Genomic DNA, 24,860 nt, shown 5'->3' with positions numbered 1-24,860 from the left:
TGTTCTTCCAACTAATCGCTATCAAAGGTGCTCAACTCACTTCCCCCCTGCACCTCCTCCTGTCCATCCCCACTTTTGGTGTATGTTAGTGGCATTTCGCTTCCATTTGTAATTAGACATGTCGTAAGCAAACCTGTTTTACTTTCCTTATAGTGCGAAGACTACAGTAACTATCCAGCACGGTTAATTAAACACTATTTAGAAAAATAGAACATTTTATTTGAAAGAAATGACAGTCAAGCAGGCATTTTAGTGCAGTGGTCTTTGATAAGGATCTTATCAATGATAAGCTCGTATCTTGTGGCAAGGGAATGTCCATGACGCTCGCCCACACAAAAACTGTCGCATCGAGTCCAAGGATCGGTTTCGAGGACAGGAAGTGAAAAAATGTAACTGTGTGTGCGTGTTTACATAAATAAACCTATTTACATAAATATAATATACTGGAAATAAGTTAAACTCGTGTGTTCCTGTCTTCTTCCATCATATCTTGTTAGCTAGTGCTATTTCAGCGTCTAAGCTATTCCAGTTGATGCATCTATACGTGGAAAACAATATCTTGGCATACTTTATTTTGTCATTATTATTGTTCCAATAACCTTTTGGCCCAGAGCAAGATATCTTCTCACCCAATTTTACCTATTCAAATTTAATATCATCGAGTCACCTCTTCTTTCTTTCGATGACGACAGGCCCACTGCGTTAATTGACTAATCAGTTAATTAAGGACTTTATTAATGATTACACCAAAATATTTTTCATTCACCACTTTGATTTAACTTTCTTCAACAACCTTGTACCATAAATTCACATTAATTTGGGTTAGATTCTATTAATCTTTTTTGAGACCATTGCTCTAGTAGTCTAGTGCGACTAAATCTCCTTGAATATGTGCATGATTCGAGTGATTATTTGCTATTCCGGACAGCTTTGTATCATCAGCGAATTTGGAGTACATTTAAGTCTATTGTCAATGTCACTGATATATTGTATACTAGGGAAACAAGAAGCCATAGGACGGAAACCTGAGGAACTCCATTCGTAACATCTTTCTGTCAAGAAGTTTGGTTATTTAGAACAACTGGCTGTCTACGATTGTTCAATCAGCTGTTGGTAATCGTGCGTGATAGTGTGTGTGATTCACCACGGTCTTGGATCATATGTTGGACTCGCGATCGACAGCTGTTACCCTACCAGATGAGAGCTCAGCCCAATCTATGGATAATGTTACGACTTTACACACACTATTCCCAGATTTGGATTGCCGGCTTGCAATACAACGATTTTTTTTTTTTTACCAGCCCTAGGCGGGACTCGAACTTGGATTGCTGAATAAGTGGTCGAGAACGCGTCTGTATATGTATGTCTGTGCGTGATTCACCATTTACCACCATAATCTTGGATCACGCGTTGGGTTCGTGAGTGACAACTATTACCCTTGCCGATGAGAGCTCAGAGATCATATACGGTTAATGCTGTGACCTTAAAAAGTTGAGTACCGGCTCGCTGTGCATCGATGCAGTTTCTTTTTTCAGTCTTGGGCATGACACGCACTCAGATCACTAAATTATCGGTCGAAAACAGTACATATATATATATATATATATATATATATATATATATATATATATATATATATATACATAATCATAATGTGTGTGTGTGTGTGTGTGTGTGTGTGTGTGTGTGTGTGTGATGTCCTGATCTGTATTATCGCAATTGTCTGAGATTACTGTTGTAAAATTCTAGATCCGTCGTATAAGAACGTTTACACCTGAAACCGTCCTGGCTGCCACGTATTAAACAGGAGTGTAATGTTCAATATAATTTCTTATAATTATTTCTATTGTTTCTCCATGGCTGAGGTCTGGCACGTACATCTGTGATTTCTGTTTATCATCTTATTTGAATATTGGAGTAACGTATGTCAACTTTCATTTTCTTTGTATAGTCATCCCCCGGGATGATAGATTTTTAAAGTATTAAATTTGTAGTGGGGTAGTGATTTAATTTTATATTTACCTTAGAATTATTGGCCGAATGCCAACCGTCGTGCCCTGGTGTTTGATTGATTTTTGAGTTTTTTCTAAAAAAAAATCCCTATTTTTGTCTTCATAATTATGCTAAACGTAACACATTACCCAGGTAATACTTTGTCTTGAGGTGTTTTGATTGCAAACATAGAATTAAAATAGCTGCTAAAGGTATACAGTACTTTTATTTGGATGTTCAAGCTAACCGTCGCCAAGCATGAGTCAGAATGATTCCTGATAACCTTTTTATCTCTAATGTAAACGGGTTACACGGATAAGTTTTGCACTTAAAAACGTGGTTTTCCGATATCTCGGCATGCTCAGCCTTACAACACTGCTCACAATATTTCCGTGAGCATAAACTTTTGGCCATACACTTCAGGTTTTTATGAGGCTAATTAAAGATTCCCACTTGAAATAAATCGATAACTTGGATTTAATAGGGATTTTTATGAGTGGCAGATGACGTGAGAACCGTTTTTTAATTCTTAAATCGTGAACTAACGGAATATTTGAAATGGACGATATTGAGGTCGGAAATATATACACCGTGGAAGAATGAAGCAGAGATTTACTTGATTGAAGGAGTGCGTGCTATTCCAGCCCAGTGAGATACGAAACACAAACTCCAACACCTCCAGAAACTGTTTTTTCTCCAGCCCCATCCAACTTCTGTAACCTACCTATCTTGATCGTTCTTGGACGAGTGTGTTATATTGGCTTCCTTCTTCACGTCTTGTCAGCTACGGCCGACTCCATACTTTTCTTCCGTTTCCGTTTTTTCCACCACCTGTAGACTCCTCGTATTCAGCCATGGCAATGACAACCATGGCCTTAGCCATAATTGCCCTCTTCTGTCTCTTGTATGCGGAGGTAGATTTGCCGAAGAGAGTTTTGTGTGTTTTGTTTAGCCAGTAATCATACAAACCCCGTACTAAACACACAAACTTGGTGACTCAAAGTCTAAGTGTAGCCCGTATCATATGAATTGGCACCACCTGGATGACAGGTCATCCCTGCATCTTGTCCACTGCCCTGGGTCAGAAGCAGTGTCACAAGACACAGCACATCCACAGCAAGGCCGCTTCATTAACTCGGTGACCCCTCATGCAAAAAAGGAGAAGACGGGGAGAAATCCCTTCGGGCTGCGTCAAATTTTTCTCACACATACTACCTCACTCCCCATCCCTCCTCATGCATCACAACATCATCCATACACAACCATTCTCCATTCACCCATCCTATGTCCTTCCTTAACAGATATTCCCCTCTTCCCCAAAGTCCCTTTCACTCCATCCATCCATCTCATCCTAGGTCGCCCCCTCATGTTCACTCCCCACACATCTGCCTTCCATACTAGTCTTTCTTCACTCATTCTTTCCATGTGTCCAAACCATCCCAATACTCTTTCATCAACCCTATCTCCCAACTCCCTTACCACCCCTGTTTTCCTCATTTCTCACTCTATCCAGCCTAGTAACCCCAATCATACTTCTCAGACACCTCATCTCAAACTCCTTCTCTCTTATGTTCCATGTTTCTGCCCCATACAGTGCTGTTGGCACAATCACTCCTTCATACAGTCTCCTCTTAGCATTCATTCCCAAATGTCTATTCCTTATTACACACTTTAATCCACCAAGGCATTTACTCGCTTCTCTCAATCTACATTCTACCTCCACTCCACCCTTTCCTGCCACATTTGCACCCAAGTATCTAAAACTATCCACTTTCTCCAGTCGCTCTCCCTTAATGCTCACTTCCAGTCTGCTGCCACTTTCACCCCTTGTATATCTCATCACCATACTTTTACCCACATTTATCTTCAACTTTCTTCTTTCACACACTCTCCCAAACTGTCACCAATTTCCTCAATCCTGCTACAAGTGCAGTGCCGTCCACAAACAACAGCTGGCTCACCTCCCACTTTTCTCCATCTTTTTTAAAACATCTCCAATCCCTGTCCCACCACCCTTGCATTTACCTCTCGCACCACCCCATCCATCTACAAGTTGAACAGCCAGGGCAACATAACACATCCCTGACCAAGTCCCACCTTTACCTCAAACCACTCACTCTCTCCATTTCTAATCCTGACACATGCTCTACTACTCTCATAAAAACTCTTGATAGCTCCTAGAACCTTTCATCTTGTCCCATATATCTGCAAAACCTCCCACAGTGCCTTCCTATCTACCCTAACATAAGTCTTTTCCAGATCCATAAAAGCTCAAATAACACTTACTTTTTCCCTATAGCTTTCTCACATGTCTTACCACAAAAATCTGATCTACACAACCTCTACCTGTCCTAAATCCACACTGTTCCTCGCCAATTACTCCCTCTGTTCCTCTCAATCAAGATCCTCCCATAAGTCTTCCCAACTACATTTAACAAGCTAATCCCTCTGAAACTTCTACACTCACACTTGTCCCCTTTTCCCTTGTAAAGTGGAACTATACAGACACTCAATCCTCTCTCCAGCAAACATTAAATAACCTCACCAGCCAGTCCACCATCACTGTACCTCCTTTTTTTCAGACATTCTGCATGGCATCCGGATGGATACAAGAAGGTAACTAAACAATACTCTGCATGAGTGAGTTTATATACTGTGCTTCACAAAGTTTTAATATATCAGTTCCCATAGTAAGCATTTTTTTCATCAAGTTGCATATTTCCCAAAATTTTATTCATACACCTGGCCTCATAGGTTTTCCTACCCTTGCAGGTAATAAAAACCAGCTGGAATATTTAATTTTAATAAGAAAAAATACATGACTACTTTGACTGAAAAATAAAAGACATAGTCATTCTTTGTTTTCTAGTTTGTTGGGGCATAGTAAAGGCATCTGGAAGATTCTCACTTCCCCATGCAGCACAAGGCAATATAAAATAGGACATCCATCACAAAACCGGTGGTTGAGCTCCATAATCTGTCCAACAGTGGGCATCTGGGTGGTACTCCTGAAAAATCAGAACTCTGAGCATCTTTGTAAATGAAAAAATCTTATATACTCAATTAAAAAATGCAATACAATCTATGTCACATAAAATGCATTTGTGTAACAGTGTTCTCACATGTTCTGGGTTAAAACTGTAAAAACTTCAAAATTAAAATCTGGAGTAAAAAAACAATCAAGTCATATCAAGATGAACTTTTAGATTTTAGCAGCAAGAACAAGTGAACAAGTATAAAATCTTATGCCAAACACATTCTCTCCATCCCAAATCACTTGTTTCTTTAGCCTGCCAATATTTATAGGCGAATCTGTCCTTTCTAAGGGATTGACTTTAGTTTGGTGTTACTTTCTTGTAAATCTAAAATTTTACCTGCCAACTATTATGTCATCTATTTGCTTTAGGCAATTTCAACCTACATCCCTGAAGTGTAAAGGCTTCAATGAGACAGCAGAAAGGATGGACAGCAATAGAAGAAGACAAGGGTGAAGAAGTGGAGGAGGGAGAAAAAGAGTAGGAGGAGGAGGATTGGGGAAGAAGAGGGGGAGGGGGAAGTGAGGAGGAGGAAGATGAGGAAGCCAATGATAAGTATAGGAGTAGGGTGACACGAAAATTATCTTCTTCTTAAGGGATCAAACAAAGCCCATGTGAGTGACATTCCACCCCACCCCCCCAAGAAAAAAAAATTAAAAAAAATTATATGTATATATTTATATATAAACAATCACCTTAACACTGTAATTCTGTAACAGGGAAGAGCTGGTTTTGTTTTCTTGTACTGTACAGTTGGTAAGTATATATCATAATGAAGTACTAGCTGCTTTGCACTCATCTGGTCAAATTTTGCTTCCTCTGGACTGAAGACTTCTGCTACTCGGAAATCCTGAAGCGTTTCTGAAAACATGTAAAACCCCCTCAAAAACACAGTTACACAATGATCTGAAATTCAGTAAAATATATGTTACACACCAATGCCTTAAATCTTAACAAGTTAAACATACTATATATGGCTTTCATGGTTGGCTTCAGCAGTGGTTTGGTGGCCCCCTTCCATAACACAGCAGCAGGTCCCTGTGCCAGTAATTCCTCTTCACTTCTCTTACTCACATACTCTTTATATTCCTTCCAAGTTCTTACATGAGGTCCAACCTTAATCAAATAAAAAGGAAGTCATATTAGCTTCTATTAATTCACTTTCATATTGATTTTTTCACACAAAAAAAGTGACACATTACCCGAACTAGAGAACTGGGGTAACCTTCTCCAGAACCACCTCGATCTCTTCGGCCTCGACCCCACCACTGATTTCTTCTGTCATACTTATTTCTTCTGTCTTTGTTTTGTCTAGAAAACCCTTGTTTTCTATTCATGTGTTCATTGTTCTGGTATCTCCGACTAGAGTTCTGATGGCAATCTTTGTCCCCACGATCAGAGCTTTGTTCTCCTTTGTCGCGCCTCCAGTTCCAACTGTTTGTGTTCCCATATTCTTCTGAGTTCCAATTTCCTCTCCAGTCTTTCCTGTTACACCCTTTCCAGTTATCAGCCTTTTCATTTTGCTGCCATCTATCAGAAAAATCATTTCCTGACCAATGGTCATGGCTATTTCTGTGCCATCCTTCTTGACTGTTCCTGCTTTTGCCTTGCCAGCCTGCACAGTTACTATTCCTTTGCCAGTCATTGTTTACATTATTTCCTTTCCAATTTTCATAACTACTGCTTTGTTCTTGCCACTGTGCTGGATGCCTTCCATCATCTCTCCATCTATCTGCTTGACTATAGCTGAAATTGTCCATGTAATCAATACTGTCATCCCAATACAACCTCTCTACATCAATTTCATACACCTCTCTTGATGGTACGGCATTGGGAGGAAGTAAGGCCATAGGTGGTGTCCTAATTTGTAGACACTTTGTTTCATGAAAACTAGGGAAGGAGTCCAAGATTTCCTTCTTCATTACTTGAAAATGAGACATAAACATGTTCTCTGGGTGATGTTCCTTTGAACCCTGTTTGAAATCTGACGAGTGTAACTCTTGAATTTCAACTTCCTTGCCACTACTGATCGACTTGTAAAAGCTTAGCAGTTCATCTGCTAATATATCTTCACTTTCAACCGTTTCATTTCCATCATTTCCATTGTTAACTTCAATCAAGTTAAACTTTTTACTCTTCAGATGTATTTGATGCTGATCTAACCGAATCTTCTTCTCATATCCTTGAAAAGATAATAACAGAAGTAAATAAAAACATGTTTATTACAATTACACAGCATGTGTTAGATATCTGCCAGAAAACCTGCACATTAATGTAATTTTTTTTTTTACATCTAAAATGAAAATGCTAACCCAATAGCAGAAAAATGCTTACTTGTGGTGCACAGATGAGGTTGATGTTTAACAATTTTACAGCCAAGCCTTGAGAAAAAAGCAAAAACCAAGTACTGATCAATGTGATGATCATCGCGTAAGAGACTGGAGAAAGCCTGCTGGACACTCATGGGTATTCCTTCATCTTCCACTTCCATTACCCCCTGAATAATAATGCAATTATGCATTTAATTTTGCAGAAAATGGAAATATTATCAGAGTAAAATTGGTATAGAACAAAATGAATACTTACCGATTCCATAAGATAAAGGGCTTCTTCTGGATACAAGCATTTGCCTATGTCTGTGTCAACTCCCATGTACTGCCAAAACTTGCCACATTCCTTCTTCACATGCACCATTCCACGAACCTTTAGATATTCACCATGTGCCAACTGGTCACTGATGAAAAAATAAATTTCATACCTACTAGATAAGCACTCATTTTCTTTTTCTTTTTTATAAAAAAAAAAAAAAAAAAAAAAAAAAAAAAAAAACAGAATAACATAACTGGGAAAATTAAAATTTTTAAATTTTATTATGTTCCCTTGGGTTTCTTTTGCAGTAAACCTATGATGCCAAGGTAGTAGGCAACAGTATCCTGGTTTTTCACAGAAATTTTGGAGAAAAATGTCATATTATCATCTGTGTTGTATGAATGTGGGACAGTAAAGAATACTGTCTTCGAACTGGTGTAGCACACAGTCCAGAGCCTGGCCAAATTTTTGCTGACATTTAGTGCTAAATGGTGACCCAAATATAGGCAAAATATTGCAATTCATGTGTATGTCACAACAGTGTTTTTTCTGAGTTTATGTCTAGTGATACACCTTTATGGACCTGGAAAAGGCTTACGACAGGGTAGACAGAAAGGCACTGTGGGAGATTTTGCGGATATACGGGATAGGAGGAAAGCTTCTAGGAGCTGTCAAGAGTTTTTATGAGAGAAGTAGCGCTTGTGTTAGGATTAGAAATGGAGAGAGTGAGTGGTTCGTGGTAAAGGTGGGACTTCTTCAAGGATGCGTTATGTCCCCCTGGCTGTTCAACTTATACATGGATGGGGTAGTGCGAGAGGTAAATGCAAGGGTAGTGGGTCAGGGATTGGAGATGGTTAAAGAAAATGGAGAAAAGTGGGAGGTGAGCCAGCTGTTGTTTGCGGACGACACTGCGCTTGTGGCAGGATCGGAGGAGGGATTGAGGAAGTTGGTGACAGAGTTTGGGAGAGTGTGTGATGGAAGAAAGCTGAAGATAAATGTGGGTAAAAGTAAGGTGATGAGATGTACAAAGGGTGAAAGTGGCAGTAATCTGGAAGTGAGCATTAAGGGAGAGCGACTGGAGGAAGTGGATAGTTTTAGATACTTGGGTGCAAATGTGGCAGGAAAAAAAGGTGGAGTGAAGGTGGAGGCAGAATGTAGATTGAGAGAAGCAAGTAAATGTCTTGGTGGATTAAAAAGTGTAATGAGGAATAGACATTTGGGAATGGATGCTAAGAGGAGACTATATGAAGGAGTGATTGTGCCAACAGCACTGTATGGGGCAGAAACATGGAACATAAGAGAGGAAGAGAGAAGGAGTTTGAATGTGTTTGAGATGAGGTGTCTGAGAAGTATGATTGGGGTTACTAGGCTGGATAGAGTGAGAAATGAGGAGGTGAGGAGGAGAACAGGGGTGGAAAAGGGGTTGGGAGATAGGGTTGATGAAAGAGTATTGGGATGGTTTGGACACATGGAAAGAATGAGTGAAGAAAGACTAGTAAAAGAGGTATGGAAGGCAAATGTGGAGGGAGTGAACATGAAGGGATGTCCTAGGATGAGGTGGATGGATGGGGTGAAGGGGGCTTTGGGGAAGAGGGGAATGTCTGTTGAGGAAGGACAGGAGAGGACAGAAGACAGGGGTGAATGGAGAATGGTTGTTGTTGTTGTTGTTGTTCCCTAGACTGCCTGTCTGAGCAGTCCCGAGAATGGTTGTATATGGATGATATGATGCATGAGGTGGAATGGGTGGGGGGGATGGGGGGTGAGGTAGTATGTGTGAGCAAATTTTGATGCAGCCTGAAGGGTTTTCTCCCCGTCCTCTCCTTTACGCATGGGGGGACGGAGAGGGGGGGTCGCTGATTTAATGAAGCGGCCTTGCTGTGGATGTGCTGTGTCTTGCAACACTGCTTCTGACCCAGGGCAGTGGACAAGGTGCAGGGATGACCCATCATCCAGGAGGTGCTAAGATGAGAAGGAGGGTGGAGGAGTGTGGAGTGTATTCAGGGATGGAATGGGTGGGAGTGATTTTATGCCTTTTCCTTTTTGGCTACCTCCCTTGTAAGGGGGAAAAAGCCTTGGTGTATGTATGTATGTATGTATGTCTAGTGATGCATGATTTAGGACTGGGTTGGTTTGTTTTGTAATAATTGGTACCTCAAGTTTTACAAATTGGAAATCCACAGATCTACAGTAGTAAGCAATGAACATCATGCCCTGCTACTAATTTCTTAAGTAAGAAAACTCTAGAAATGTTGTCTATCTATATACCAAAAGGCCCTTATAAGAGAAGTAGCCAGCCAAGGCATGTCCCTGCTCCTTGCCTATCCATTTCCCTTTTATCTTAGCTCCTTGTGGATGATGGGCCATCCTGCTCCCCCACCCACAACCTGGGTCAGAAGTAATGCTGTGTTGTAATTAATTAAATCAGTTGTAGCTTTGAGTTTAACTAAGTAGATAATTCACATCCCCAGTGTGGCTGTGGTCTTCAGGTCCTCCCACAGCTTTCTCTGGGAAGAAACTTTAGACTGTTGTCTGGGTTGTGTTAGTGTGGGACTGTTCTATGTCACTGGCTGACTGTACTAGGGAAAAGGAAGCAGTTGCCAGCTGTCAGCTCTCAATGAGTGGAAAAGTGTAAGAAATACATATACATACATACATACATATACCAAGGCTTTTTCCCCCTCACAAGGGGGGTAGCCAAAAAGAAAAAGGCACAAAATCACTCCCACCCACTCCATCCCCGAACACACTCCACACCCCTCCACCCTCCCTCTTATCTTAGCACCTCCTGAATGACGGGTCATCCCTGCACCTTGTCCACTGCCCTGGGTCAGAAGCAGTGTCACAAGACACACCACATCCACAGCAAGGCCGCTTCATTAAATCGGCGACCCTCCCTCTCCGTCCCCCCATTGCATAAAATGAGAGGACGGGGAGAAATCCCTTCGGGCTGCGTCAAAATACATATGAAGTTGATAAAGAGAGATCTTAGGCCCAGTCCAGAAACCAAGTGTTAGATCCTCAGGGCTGCACCTCCAGGTGGAGGTGAGGAGGTTGCCAACAATTTCCACTGAATGAGAGCCCTAAAATCCTGGGCCCCACTTCTGACAAACCTGACATACAAACAAAGATTGGAAAAATTACATCTGTCATCACTGGAACAGAGAAGAGAAAGGCAATTTGTTGACAATTTTCAGAATCATGAAAGGGATGGAAATTCTCGACAAAGACGACTTATTAAAGTGGGACAGAAGAGAAACGAGAGGACATGAAAAGAAACTAAAGAAAGACAGCTACAGAAGAGACCTGAAAAAGAATAGCTTCCCACATAGAGTGATTGATGTCTGGAACAAACTGAACAGAGTAACAGTGAATGCCAAAACTATACACAATTTTAAGAATAAACTGGATGTGGAGAGATACGAAAATGGGTCACTACGAGCATAGTTCTCATCCCGTAAAATGCAACCAGGTACATACTGAACACCTCGGTGTCATCTATGATGAAGGGCCATCCCTGCCCCCTGGGGCCAATCTGGTGGCTGTTGCCAGCCACTACCTAAAAGCTATGTTTTCTGCAAAAGAGACCTTGGACAACAGATTATAATCTATTGACCAAGGTCTCTTTTATGTGTTACTCAAAAAGTGTTTTGCTCTTATGCTTCCATAAGAATACACCACAAATTTGAACTTATATTACTTGTTGATGCACAGTGTATACTATGTCGCATTGATTTTTACTGAATGGAAATCTGTATCACCAAAATTGTCAGCAACTGTCCTTGGACCCACCTGAAGATCTCTGTTTCTTTTTTAGTAGTTAATAGGAGGCGGCAGTCACTGGTTTAGTTCTCCTCATACAAAAAAGTGGAGGATAAATTGACCATATATAGAGAGAAAGAGATATCTTAGATCCAGTCAGAAGACTAAGAGTTAGCTCCTGCAAGCTACACCTCCAAGTGGAAAAAATATATACAAGGATGCTATTCGGAAATGGTGGTGGACAGAAATGGAATGGGTGGGAGTGGGTGCATACATTCAGACTTGGCTACCTCTCTTATAGTGGGGGGAAAAGCCCTTGGTATACAGCTATTAGAAAATTAAGACAAAAAGCAGGAAGATGATTCTTTCCAACAGAACCACCACAACCAGATATCCATCATTAGTCCCACAAAAATATAATTGTGAATCTATTTTGATACATACCTCCTTGTCGTCCGTGGTTCTTGCAACATATGCATCTGTTCATCAAGCTTGGCTTTCAGGCACTCATCTTCTAAGCATGTGAAATTGGGTTCTTGTAATTTCTCTCCTTGCACAGGGAGCAGGTGTTCCCGCCCTCTATTAGAGAGCAACTCACTACCACTTGAAATACAAGAGAATATATCTAGTTAATTTTTTGCAAGAACAGACACTATATCTACTTAATTATAGTCAATCAATCAACCCATAGTCCTAGATCTCTCTTCCAGGAGACCCATGCCCACCAAGTGACCCCATAAGTCAATCCAGGAAGAAATAGTGTTGTTGTCTGAGGGTTGTTAATGTGAGTCATTGCAGAATGAGGTGTTTTGTATGGATATTACACCTATGGCAGTTTAATCTTGGGGCCAAATCTATTCTGTGTAGATATTGTTATTAATGCTGGGTGGTATCCTGAATGCAAGCATGCTAATATGTTTCTTACTTCTCTTAAGAGGGATTTTTCTGTGGGACTGACATCTAGAGTGAGTATGTGGGTGGGTGAAGGGGATTGGGGTATTTGGTGGTCTGCCTTGGAGAATATATTTAGTGATCTTAATGTGAACATTAGGTACAGTTATGGTGAACTGGCTGGTGAGGTTATATAATGTTTGTTTAAGAGAGAGTTAAGTGCTGGAGGACTGGAGGAGTGCCTGTATAGTTCCACTTTACAAGGGAAAAGGGGACAAACTGTAAGTGTAGTAGTTTCAGAGGGATCAGCTTGTTGAATGTAGTTGGGAAGGCTTATGGGAGGGTCTTGATTGAGAGGATTAGGAGAAGAACAAAGGGGAACAGTGTGGGTTTGGGACAGGTAGGAGTTGTGTAAATCAGATTTTTGTGGTAAGACAGATATGTGAGAAAGCTACAGGAAAAGGTAAGGATGTTTTTTGAGCTCTTATGGATCTGGAAAAGGCTTATGACAGGGCAGACAGGAAGGCACTGTGGGAGGTTTTGCAGATATATGGGATAGAAGAAAAGCTGTTAAGAGCCGTCAAGAATTTTTACAAGAATAATAGAGCTTGTGTTAGGATTAGAAATTAAGAGAGCGAGTGGTTTGAGGTAAAGGTGGGACTTCATCAGGGATGTGTTATGTTGCCCTGGATGTTCAACTTATACATGGATGGGGTGGTGCAAGAGGTGAATGCAAGGGTGGTGGGTCAGGGATTGAAGATGGTTAAAGAAAATGGAGAAAAGTGGGACATAAGCCAGTTGTTGTTTGCTGATGACAATGCATTTGTAGCAGGATCAGAGGAGGGATTGAGGAAGTTAGTGACAGAGTTTGGGAAGGTGTGTGAAAGAAGGAAGTTGAAGATAAATGTGGGTAAAAGTAAGGTGATGAGATGTACAAGAGGAGAGAATGGCAGAAGACTGGAAGTGAATATTAAGGGAGAGAGACTGGGGTGCAAATGTGGCAGGAAAGGGAGGAGTGGAGGTAGAGTGTAGATTGAGAGAAGCGAGTAAATGCCTTGGGGGATTAAAAAGTTTAATGAGAAATAGACATCTGGGAATGGATGCTAAGAGGAGATTGTATGAAGGAGTAATTGTGCTGACAGCACTGTATGGGGCAGAGACATGGAGCATGAGAGGAGTTTAAATGTGTTTGAAATGAAATGCCTGAGAAGCATGATAGGAATTACTAGGCTAGATAGAGTGAGAAATGAGGAGGTGAGGAGGAAAACAGGGGTGGAAAGGGAGTTGTTGTTGTTGTTGTCGTTCCCTAGACTGTCTGTCCGAGCAGTCCTGTCTCCCCAAGGAATGCCATAGCCGAAACTGGGTTTTCCCACAAATCCTTTATAGAGTGTATGTTGTGTTGTTTGCGTGCATGATTGTGTATAATGCAGTCTTCCATTATGTGTTGTATGGTATGGGGTGAAGTGTTACATCCTGGGCAGCTGTTCACAACGCGGTCATCCAGCCTCTTCTGGTAGCTTAGAAGTGCTGGGAGACAGAGTTGATGAAAGAGTATTAGGATGGTTTGGACACATGGAAAGAATGAGTGAAGAAAGATTAGCAAAAGAGGTGTGGAAGGCAGAGGTGGAAGGAGTGAACATGAGGGGGCGTCCTAGGATGAGATGGATGGATGGAGTAAAAGGGGCACCTCCTCCCTACCACAGATAATACCACAGAAATCCAATCTATTCTAATCCGTACAGGCAACAAATCAACACTGACAATAGTTAACATATACATTCCCCCCCCCCCCAATCATCTCCCACAGTTCCAAACACCTTCAGGCCTCAACTTAATCAACTAGCCACAATCCCTGATCTCATCATGGGTGGTGACTTCAACATCAAGTCGTCGGCCTGGTGTGTCAACAACCCAGACACAGACATAGGGCTTGATATGCAGACTCAACTTGACTCACTGACCATCATGATCAACACACATAATCAAACACATATCCCACACCAAGCCCTCTATACCCCTTCCTCTCCTGATATCACCTTCTGCTCCCCCTGGGTAACCCCAACAACTTCATGGAGTGGTCAGATCCAAGGGATCTGACCACCTTCCAATCACCATTGCCACCAAAACAAGATGCACCTCAGTTGGCCACAGACACAAATACACCAATTACAAGAGAGCAAACAGGGAAGGTTTTACTGAAGAGACAGAACAACATTTTGAGACAACAGTACACCAATCACAAACATAAACAATGCTGTACACACTTTTAATACAATCATACAAAAAGCAGACATGGGATATATCCCTAGAGGCAACAGGAAATCACACAACCCCAATTTCGCACAAAAAATCCAATGGCATTATCAGACAACGAGGTGCACTTCAACACAATACCCCCACATCCATCTCTCAAAACATAGCAGACCAAGTACAAATACTAAACACAGAGATTACCAATAAGATACATGAACAAAAAACACAAAATTGGCAAAAGTTTGTCAATACACTTGATCACAAAACAAACACCAGCAAATTGTACAAAACACTTAACAGCATTACACCATCCAACAGTAACACAACACGTTCTCACTTAGCAATAACCATAACAACAGATAATTTACCCTCAAACAGACAACAAGCAAATACACTCATAAATCATTTTGCACAGACAAGCCATCTCACTTCTCACCCTGATGACCAACACACCATTAGACCCAAGAAAGACTTTCCCACAGACTCAGACTATACACCCTTCACAGACAGTCAGACAAAACACATAATGCATAACCTTAAGCACTCATCTGCCTGTGGCACTGATAACATTAATAACACCCACTTAAAACACATTGGACCACAAGGTATACATGCATTCACAAACATTGCAAACTACAGCTATTCACACACTATATCTGACATCTGTAAGCATTGGAAAATAATCACAATCCCAAAACCCAATAAAGACCCAACAATCCCAACATCACACTGCCCAATCACACTTCTCTGTACCCCCTCCAAAGTCATTGAATGCCTCATACTTCAACTCATCACACCACGTATTCCCCTTGCTGAATTACAACATGGTTTTAGGCCACTACACTCCACAAACACTCTTCTAATAAACCTTACGCAAAGAATATTAGATGGCATCAATTCAGATAGGCCCCATCATAGAACACTTCTTATAACATTAGACATTAGTAAAGCTTTTTCTGATATCCCCAGCCACAATCTAACAAACAAAAGATATAACACAGATATGCACAATAACACTAAAAGATGGTTGGCAGGAATGCTTATGTGTCATATAATGGCCAATCATCACACATCAGAAACATTAAGAATGGAGTACCACAGGGCTCAGTTCTATCCCCACACACTTTAATCTATACATGCATGACATACCCACATCAGACACCTCAGAAATACAAATCTCTTCCTATGCAGACGACATAACAATCACATGGACACATCATAACACAGACAAAGCCGCAGAAATAATACAGCCATACCTAAACACACTCAACACATAGTTCATTACAAACAGACTTAAAATAGCCCCAGCCAAATCTACAGCAGCACTTCTCACCAACTGGACAAAAGAACACAAATACATTCTTCATCCCTATATCAACAACACTAAGACCACACACATACACCCTGAAAATTCTTGGTGTAAAATATGATACATCTATGTCATTTAAACAACACATCACAAACATAAAAAACAAATGCACACCTAGACTCAACGCACTTAAATCAATCACTGGAACAACATTTGGATGAAACAAAGAAACTAATACTACAATATACAAACAATGCATATGCTCAGTGATGAATAATGCGAGTCCAACATGGGCACCTAATCTCAGTGAGACACACCTCAACACCCTTCAGATCATACAAAACAAAGCCTTAAAAACAATTACAGGCTGCACATATGCAACACCTACAGACCATCTTCACTATGAAATAAAAATCTTCAAAGTCAAAGATCACTTTGACATGAGGGGCACACAAACACTTGCTGCAGCCTCCACAAACACAGCACACCCACTACACTACATAGTAGAACACCCACGCACACCAAGAAATAAAAAAAATACACCCAAATACCTATATCACACACAAATACTCTCTTCTCTTCCTCCAAAACCACCAAATACCAGCCTCCGGAAACATATTCATAATCACGTCGCTCACTGGTCCATTAACACACTAAAAGACAACACATTGCTACATGCCAGACCCTCTAATATCCATCCTTCTGAATCCTCTCTCCCATGAAAGGACAGAGTCCACCTGGCCAGACTGCAATGCAGCCACCACCCAGCCCTTCTAAGCTACCAGAAGAGACTGGATGACCGCACTGTGGACAAATGCCCAGGATGTAACACTTCACCCCATACTATTCAACATGTCATGGAAGACTGCATTATACACAATCACACATGCAAACAACACAACATACACTCCATAAAGGATTTGTGGGAAAACCCCATTTCGGGACTGCTTGGCCAGACAGTCTAGAGGACAACAGCAACACAAATCTCCCCCCACACACAATTCACACAATGTTTCTACAACTTCTTCATATATAATATCACATAATTCCAATGTTTTACTATTACCCTATATATAACCCTCACCTTGCCAGCATTTTGAGAAAAAATTATACTGCTCCAAAACAGGTTTCTTCATTTGCAATCTGAAAAAGTAAAACAGAAGTAAGAAAACAGTTTCCTTGACCTTCACATTATGTCTTTTATTCTACAAAACTTTCAATTAATTCTGAATAAAGAAACAAAAAAGTATAGCAAAGGCATAAGAAATTTAAGCATTCCAAATTCATTAATGATTTCGAAAGTTAGACACTAACCCAGGTGCTCAGATAAGAGGGAGGGTGGAGGGGTGTGGAGTGTATTCAGGGATGGAATGGGTGGAAATTATTTTATGCCTTTCCCTTTTGGCTACCTCCCTTGTAAGGGGGAAAAAGCTTTGGTATATGTATGTATGTATGTATGTAGACACTAACCCATTGGAAATTAAAAGACAATCAGAAAAACAGTTAAAAATTATCAACCTAAACAAATCCTAAGGAATTCTAGTTACAAATAGATGAAAGAAAATAAGTTCCATTATATCATAACTTCAGTAAAATATATTGTCAGCTATGATATATTCTTTCACTAGCTGCACAATTTAGGTGAACATATAATACTCAAGCAATATACCAGACCAAATAAGATGTTTGCCCATGATTTGCAGTGGTGATGTGGTTTCTTCTAGTGTATATTTGTCAGATTATATTGATCTGCATTTTCTTTTTACCAATTGCACGTATCAGGGTATGAGTCCTGTTATCTGAGAAAAATGCATTTATCCTTCATTATCCCTATACTTCCTACAATCTTGGGGTGCATTTGGAAAATTTGAGTTTATGGTTGGGAGAACCGTATGCATGTGAAAAAAGTTATGATTCAAACATTCTCTCTTGCAGAAGACCTGCAGCCTTCAGGAAATTGGCAACAACCTCTGGGTAGGACCACCAGTCACTTACAGAGGAGGTATCATGTTGTTGTCTGGGGATTATCAGTGTAGGGCATTGTAGTACAAGATGTTCTGTGTGGTGGTTGCATTCTCAGACAGATTGAAACCGTGGCTATTCTGTGTTGGTATTGACCTGCTGGATGATGTCCTCAGTGTAGGCATGCCAGTGTGGTTCTGGTCATGTAAAGGTTCTCTGTGAGACTTATGTCCAGGGGGTTGCTGTTGGAGTAATAAGTTTGGCAGTCTTTCTTAAATGGTTTGTTCAGTAATCTGAGTGAGTGTTTTTGTGTGGATGTTTGAGTCATATGCATCTGGTGTAATTTTTTGTGTTCTATTGGAGGTGCTTGTGAAATGTAGAGTGAAGGATGTGTAGTGTTTAGGGTTCAGTTGTAACATTGTGTTTCTGTTATTTTCATGTGGTGTTCTATTTGGAGGATTTTGATTTGTATATGTAGGTCTTACAAAATATAGAAACTATCTCCTAATTTTTCATATTTAAGGGGGGAAAAAAGCCTTTGGTAAATATATGTATATGTAAAATTATAGAAATGTAGATTTCAGAAAACCCCAATCCAGAATTGGATTGCTAATATATAAAGATAACATCTCAGTTAAGAAAAGCAAGACAATAATTTGAATGTAAAAATATTGAAACATACATGGAATTCCTAGTTGAACAACTTAAATACAAAAGTGTAAAAATTTGTAAAATTTTAAAAAATTCCAGCTATTAACCCCTTCAATACAATGATGTCTACATGGGTATCATAAGGTGCGAGTGGGTATCTTGATTATATTCATTTTGTAGTTGTCGCTGAGTGACCCCTCATATTCTGTGAACTGGCTTGATCATATTTTCTGTGGTTATTAATATTCAGAGTGAGAGAATGTGTAATACAGCTGTAACTTTATATTTTATAATGAAAGTATTGTGATGCATCATTGAATCATCATACATCAGGCAGCTAATGCTGCCTACAAGAATGTGACTAGTATTGAAGAGGTTAACTAGTGTGATAAGAATTATCTTTATCTGAACTATTAAACTAGTTCAGGTCAGGTTAGGTTAGGTAGGGTTGCTTTGGTTAGGTTAGGTTGGTTTGATTAGGTTTCACAATTTTTGTTTTTTCCCCCCCATTTATAATTTTGCAATCAATTACCGATAGGTTTTCCCAAATTTTATGTATTTCGTATTTTTGCAAATCAGGGAATTACAGATATTTGTTTTGTAGTGTTTTTCATTTGCATACTGTTCCCCCACCCAAAAGCCCAAAATTTCTATACATGCCCTGGATTGTAGGACTTAACCATAAATGGCTCTTTTGTAAAAAAAATAAATTGTTGCATACATACACCAAAGGCTTTTTCCCCCTTACATGGGGGGTAGCCAAAAAGAAAAAGGCATGGAAATCACTCCCACCCATTTCATTTCCCATATATTCCACTCCCCTCCACCCTCCTTCCTATCTTGACACCTCCTGGATGACGGGTCATCCCTGCATCCTGTCCACTGCCCTGGGTCAGAAGCAGTGTCGCAAGACACAGCACATCCACAGCAAGGCTGCTTCATAAATTCCGCAACCCCCCCTCTCCGTCCCCTCATGCAGAAAAGGAGAAGACGGGGAGAAATCCCTTTAGGCTGCGTCAAATTTTTTTCATACATACTTCCTCACCCCCCACCCACTCCCCCTCATGCATCACAGCCTCATCTATACACAACCCTTCTCCATTCACCCCTATCTTCTGTCCTCACCCATCCTTCCTCCACAGACATTCCTCTCTTTTGTAAAGCCCCTTTTGCCCCATCCATCCATCTCATCCTAGGATGCCCCCTCATATTCACTCCTTCCACCTCCGCTTTCCACACTTCTTTTACTAATCTTTCTTCACTCATTCTTTCCATGAGTCCAAACCATCTTAATACTCTTTCATCAACCCTATCTCCCAGCTCCCTTTCCACCCCTGTTCTCCTCCTCACCTCCTCATTTCTCACTCTATCTAGCCTAGTAACCCCCATCATACTTCTCAGACAAATCAATAAAATCTACAATCACACCATATAAACAAATAAGATCACTACAAATTATGATTCAATAGTAAACCATTACTTAGAATAGAAAATTGGGTATTTTTTAAGTGCACACTTATGCGATATAATTGAAAATTAAATAATTTTGTAAATTATAATACATCAATGTAATATGTTATTCTTGGCAGAAATCAATAATAGAAACAGTTGTTACAAATCTATAAACAAACAAACAAAGTTGCGTAGACTCCTTTAGATACCATCTTTGTTTTGATCAATTTGGAGGTCAGAGATGACAACGACGGCCTGATGACCTCTAGAATTACAGGTACCGCACTACTAAATGCAGTTTAGGTTAGGTAGGCCAGTTTGGTTAGGTTAAGTAGGTAGGTAGGTAGGTAGGTAGGTAGGTAGGTGGGTAGGTAGGTAGGTAGGTAGGTTAGGTTAGATTGGGTTAAAATATATGAATTTAGCATACTTTCATTTCTTCAACCTCAGCCTTTACCAAAACAAATGTGGCATCTCAAGTAGTCAAAACTGCTACATGTATTTAACATTTGTTTGTTAATAGCTTTTAATAACCGTTTCTATTATTGATTTCTGCCAAGAATAATATATATTATAGTGATGTGTTATAATTTATAAAATTATTATTTAATTTTCTATTACTATCACATAAGTGTGCACTTCTAAAAATTTACCAAAAATCTCTTTTCACAAACAATAACACCTTTGACATTTATGGTACAATATGAGCATTTGAGGATACTGGGCACCTCATCCTACCCTATTCCTACACAACAAGTACATTTCTTCCCCAAGTGGCTGTTCCCAGCTACCTAGTCAATGATGTGGGTTGCAAAAGAGACCTGGGGCAATACAATGAATAATGATTGATTGACATGAGCACATGGAGTGGATGCAAATACGACGATTAAGTATAAGTCGCATTTACTAAAGCATCAGACTGCACAAAACAAGGTATTCTAATTCTTAGAGATGAGGTATCCCTAAATATGATTTTTAATCAATTATGATTTTGTAGTAAGTCATGGTAATTGTTTGTGAGGAATAAAAAATTTACCTAGGTTTTCAGAACTAATCACATCTAATATGATAATATTGTCATCTTAATTTACCAGAAGACAATACCCTTAAAAAAAATGAGTAGCTATATCACGTATTACTGAGTAAATGTTATTTCATAGATTGCTACGGAATTTAGTGGTACATTTAGTATTTACATCATCTACAAACCAACATACTACAGAATTCAGTTTCGTCATTTTGCTTTTCAATCGATCTTTACTAACAACATTATAGGAGATATAATTTGGATACCTAACAAGTAAAACATTTAGTATTTACCTTCGTTATTTCACTCAACTGTCACACTACCGTACCTAAAACAATCTTGTTGAAACAAGATACAACAGTTTACAGATTTATGTACAAAGTTTCTTTCAATTTACATGCGAAGAGTTGAAAAGCAAAAAATAAGGAAACTGACGTTATGATATGTAACCCGTTTTCCTATTTACTAGCCATTCAGAAGATGTTGATGAGTGTTTTCCATAGTTCGCTTGTTTACCTCGGCTACGATAACGTGAATATCTCAAAACAACTGACGTCATAATCCCACATGGACGATTCAAAATAAGTAAGATGAGAAAGCTCCACGATAATGTGTAGTCATCACGCAGATATAATACTAGCTTGGTTGTCTGAATCATAGATGTCGCTAGTGTCACATCATACATATTGTGGTTTGTATATATGTGACATATTATATATATATATATATATATATATATATATATATATATATATATATATATATATATATATATATATATATATATATATATATATATATATATATATATATATTATATATATTGCAGAAACCACAGGGACATCCTCAGAGTACTCTGAGGATGTCGTAATAGACGAAAACGTTCAGTATTCCGACGTTATTTTCCCTGTGGTTTCTGCAATATCTGTTCGTCACGCGTTATTGTGCTTATTTTTGCAATATATGTATATGTATATATATATATATATACATTATATATATATATATATATACATATATATATACATATAATATATATATATATATATATACATATATATGTATATATACATATATATCAAGTGAAAAGCACAGCTAGAGCGAAAATGACTGGAGACAGGGAATCTATACATTTCGATTGCTCACTGCAACCCTCTTCAGTAGAAAAAGGTCAGGAGGCAAATGTCTTTTGACTAAGCTAGTAATGAAAAGTTCTAAAATTATATTCGGGGACCATTGTCCCTTCGAAATTTTCATATTGTATTGATATTCAATGGTAGTTGACTCAACCATTTTTCTCCTGAACTTATATCAACACTTATAAATGAGCTCTGTGTTGTCTCAATCTAAACAATGGTTAAATTGTTTAACATGTTGGAACACCGCTGAGCTTTCTTGTCCATACTTGATGGACCGTTTGTGTTCAATCATCCTAGTATCCAAATCCCTCCCAGTCTGTCCAATATAAACTAGGTCACAGCCTTTACATGGTATCGAATAAACACCTTGACTATGTTCTTTCAACCTTTGGTGGACATTTACCACTTTTTTATTAATGGTGTTGGGGGTAATGGGGAATTAAATTAAATTTGTCCTTGGGAAGAAACTTGGTCGAAGGAATAAATTAGTCCGAAAAGGGAACGACTAAGGAGCTCTTATCCAATGAAAATCTAGAAGAAATGGGAGTGGTGTTGAAAAAATTGGATCTCGCTCGGCTGAGGGCTTTGACCAAGAACCAATCCGGATAAGCTAACTTGCTAACTTAACATTTAATTATATTCAATTCTCCATCAAGAAACTGGGGACTGCAAATCCTTAGAGCTCAAAGAAATAAACATGAGGCGACGCTACTTTTTTCTTTGTCTGGGTGACCGCTAAAGAAATGGAGATAACTACCAGGCAAGCTTGTGGCCGTCGCGAACAATAAGAACATCCGGTTTCCGGTCAGATTTAGATCGATATCAACAGGAATTCTTTTATTTGTATATAGATCTATCTTTATCCATATGGTCAGGAAAAGGAAATGGACAAGTGGATTACTTTGAAGTAAGACAAACCCTCCGAAGTAATCAATAATTCCGGTCATGCTACCCATTAAGCTTAAGGACTGATAATGTATAAACGTAGAACAAACTATATTTAATTCCCCTTATAACCCAATATTGTATTGTGGAAATCATGCTAATATATATATATATATATATATATATATATATATATATATATATATATATATATATATATATATATATATATATATATATATATACTATCACCCTCGGTTCCACTCTGGTTAGCAGCGCCACGCTGGTGGCGAGAGCACCGCAGGAATGGGTCACTAGGTGCCTTTTTGACATGTACACAACAGCAATCTTCCAGGAAACGGTGGTCATATCGGTTGCATCACAAAGGATTTCATTGACTAGAAATGAACCTCTATGTCAATTCCAAGAATGGCATATTTGCAAGACATATTAGCTATGTGTGGACAGAAAGATGGGGCAATAAATACCCTCAAGAGCTTAATTTGTTTAACAATGATTGTAACTTCAAGACTATTACTGCCTCAGAGAATCGGGATAACAGCAAAAGAGACACCTTAAAGGTTTGGTATCAGGTAGTACTTATTTGAAAAAAATATATATATATATATTTTTACAATCTGTTTGTCTGTTTGTTCACGAACTCCAAGGGTTTTGGAGATAGACCCCCATAACCATATATATTCTGATACCCTGTCACTGCAGGTACTTGGAGAACTATATTTCATTAAACAAATATTTTGGCTAGGGTTAAAGGTTAAAGTGGTATGGTATGATAACACGCCACTACTGTAGTGTCCCCTTAACACGCATAGCTTTTTTTTGTGGCAAAAATTACTATGATCAAACAAACCATTGTATGTGTTCATATTATTTATATTTGTGAAATCAATGTTGCCATAAACTATGATAGCCTTTGTAAGGAGAGAGCATGTAAATTTAAAACGATTGTATGATTTTACCAAATGTTGAAATATTGGTTATTTTTTAGTTTTTTTGCGGGCGGTAATAGTAACGAGTTCAAAGATGATTAAAGGTAAGTTCAATTCTTCTTTTACGGTCGAGTATATTTTATTTCCAAAGGGCGTCTCCCTCCTCAAATATATTTTTCTTACTTTCTTAACATTTTATTTGTGTTACCTTTTCCATTGAGTTATATTGATACGTGTAACTTTTTTCCACAAATTCTATCAAAATTAAAGTGCCCGCAGCAACGCGCGGGTAATTTGGATAGTACTAATCAAGATCTAAGAATATAAGGTCTAACCACTTCCGACCGAATTTCGAGGGAGTTGGCGCAGCGGGCCCGTGAACGTCACCTGGCTGTTCAGTGGGGTTAGCGGGTCCTATAGCTGTCAGTTGAAGCTGGTCCGTCGTTGGAAAATGACGTTGCCTTCGCTCGCAACGCTCCACGCAATTAGTTATATTCTGACAAATATTATATAAAATATATATATAAATATATATAAAATATTATAGTTCCTGTCTATATATATGAATATATATAATATATATATATATAATATATAAAATATTATAGTTCCTGTCTTCCTTGGCGTTTCACAGTTTTCTTCAGTGTATCACAAAGAGAAAATGGACTCAGCCAAATGACGTCAGAAGCTGCGCAGAATAATTCTAACGGTCTGACCTGTATATTTAGACCTTGGTACTAATGATATAGTCATAGCTCCAGGGGCGTACATTCAGGGTGTGCTAAACGTGCGCCGCACACCTTCAACCAGAGAAATGCATGATAGTTGTAAATAAATTCAGCAGTAATATCACATTATCGTCCTTGCTTCTGGGAAGAGGCAGGCTAGGCGGGCTTTTTTTTTTTTTTTTTAATGTCGAAATGTGTGTATGAAACACACCAGCTAAAATTTGGACAAATTCAGACATGT

The 24,860-nt window shown here is 39.1% G+C and overlaps 1 protein-coding gene across 5 annotated transcripts; it reads right to left on the bottom strand.

The window, feature by feature from the left end:
* Nucleotides 1-4,779: 4,779 nt before the first annotated feature.
* LOC143022715 (uncharacterized) lies at nt 4,780-21,517 on the bottom strand. Of its 5 annotated transcripts, none has more exons than XM_076181054.1 (9): nt 21,434-21,517; nt 16,913-16,971; nt 11,820-11,978; nt 7,614-7,761; nt 7,362-7,524; nt 6,230-7,209; nt 5,996-6,143; nt 5,723-5,888; nt 4,780-5,000 (listed from the first exon to the last, which is right to left on the bottom strand). In XM_076181054.1, the coding sequence occupies exons 2-9, from the start codon at nt 16,921-16,923 to the stop codon at nt 4,844-4,846; spliced, it is 1,932 nt and encodes a 643-aa protein (XP_076037169.1). In that variant the 5' UTR covers nt 16,924-16,971; nt 21,434-21,517; the 3' UTR covers nt 4,780-4,843. The 5 variants fall into 5 exon arrangements, with proteins under 5 accessions (XP_076037169.1, XP_076037166.1, XP_076037168.1 ...); XM_076181051.1 differs by having other exon boundaries at nt 21,388-21,489; XM_076181053.1 differs by having other exon boundaries at nt 21,384-21,475.
* Between the last annotated feature and the right edge of the window lie 3,343 nt (nt 21,518-24,860).

The sequence above is a fragment of the Oratosquilla oratoria genome, unplaced genomic scaffold (assembly GCF_046742065.1).
Source record: "Oratosquilla oratoria isolate Oo_2021 unplaced genomic scaffold, ASM4674206v1 SCAFFOLD145, whole genome shotgun sequence".
In the NCBI taxonomy this organism is placed as follows: domain Eukaryota; kingdom Metazoa; phylum Arthropoda; class Malacostraca; order Stomatopoda; family Squillidae; genus Oratosquilla; species Oratosquilla oratoria.
This window is presented reverse-complemented; position numbering and strand designations above follow the sequence as displayed.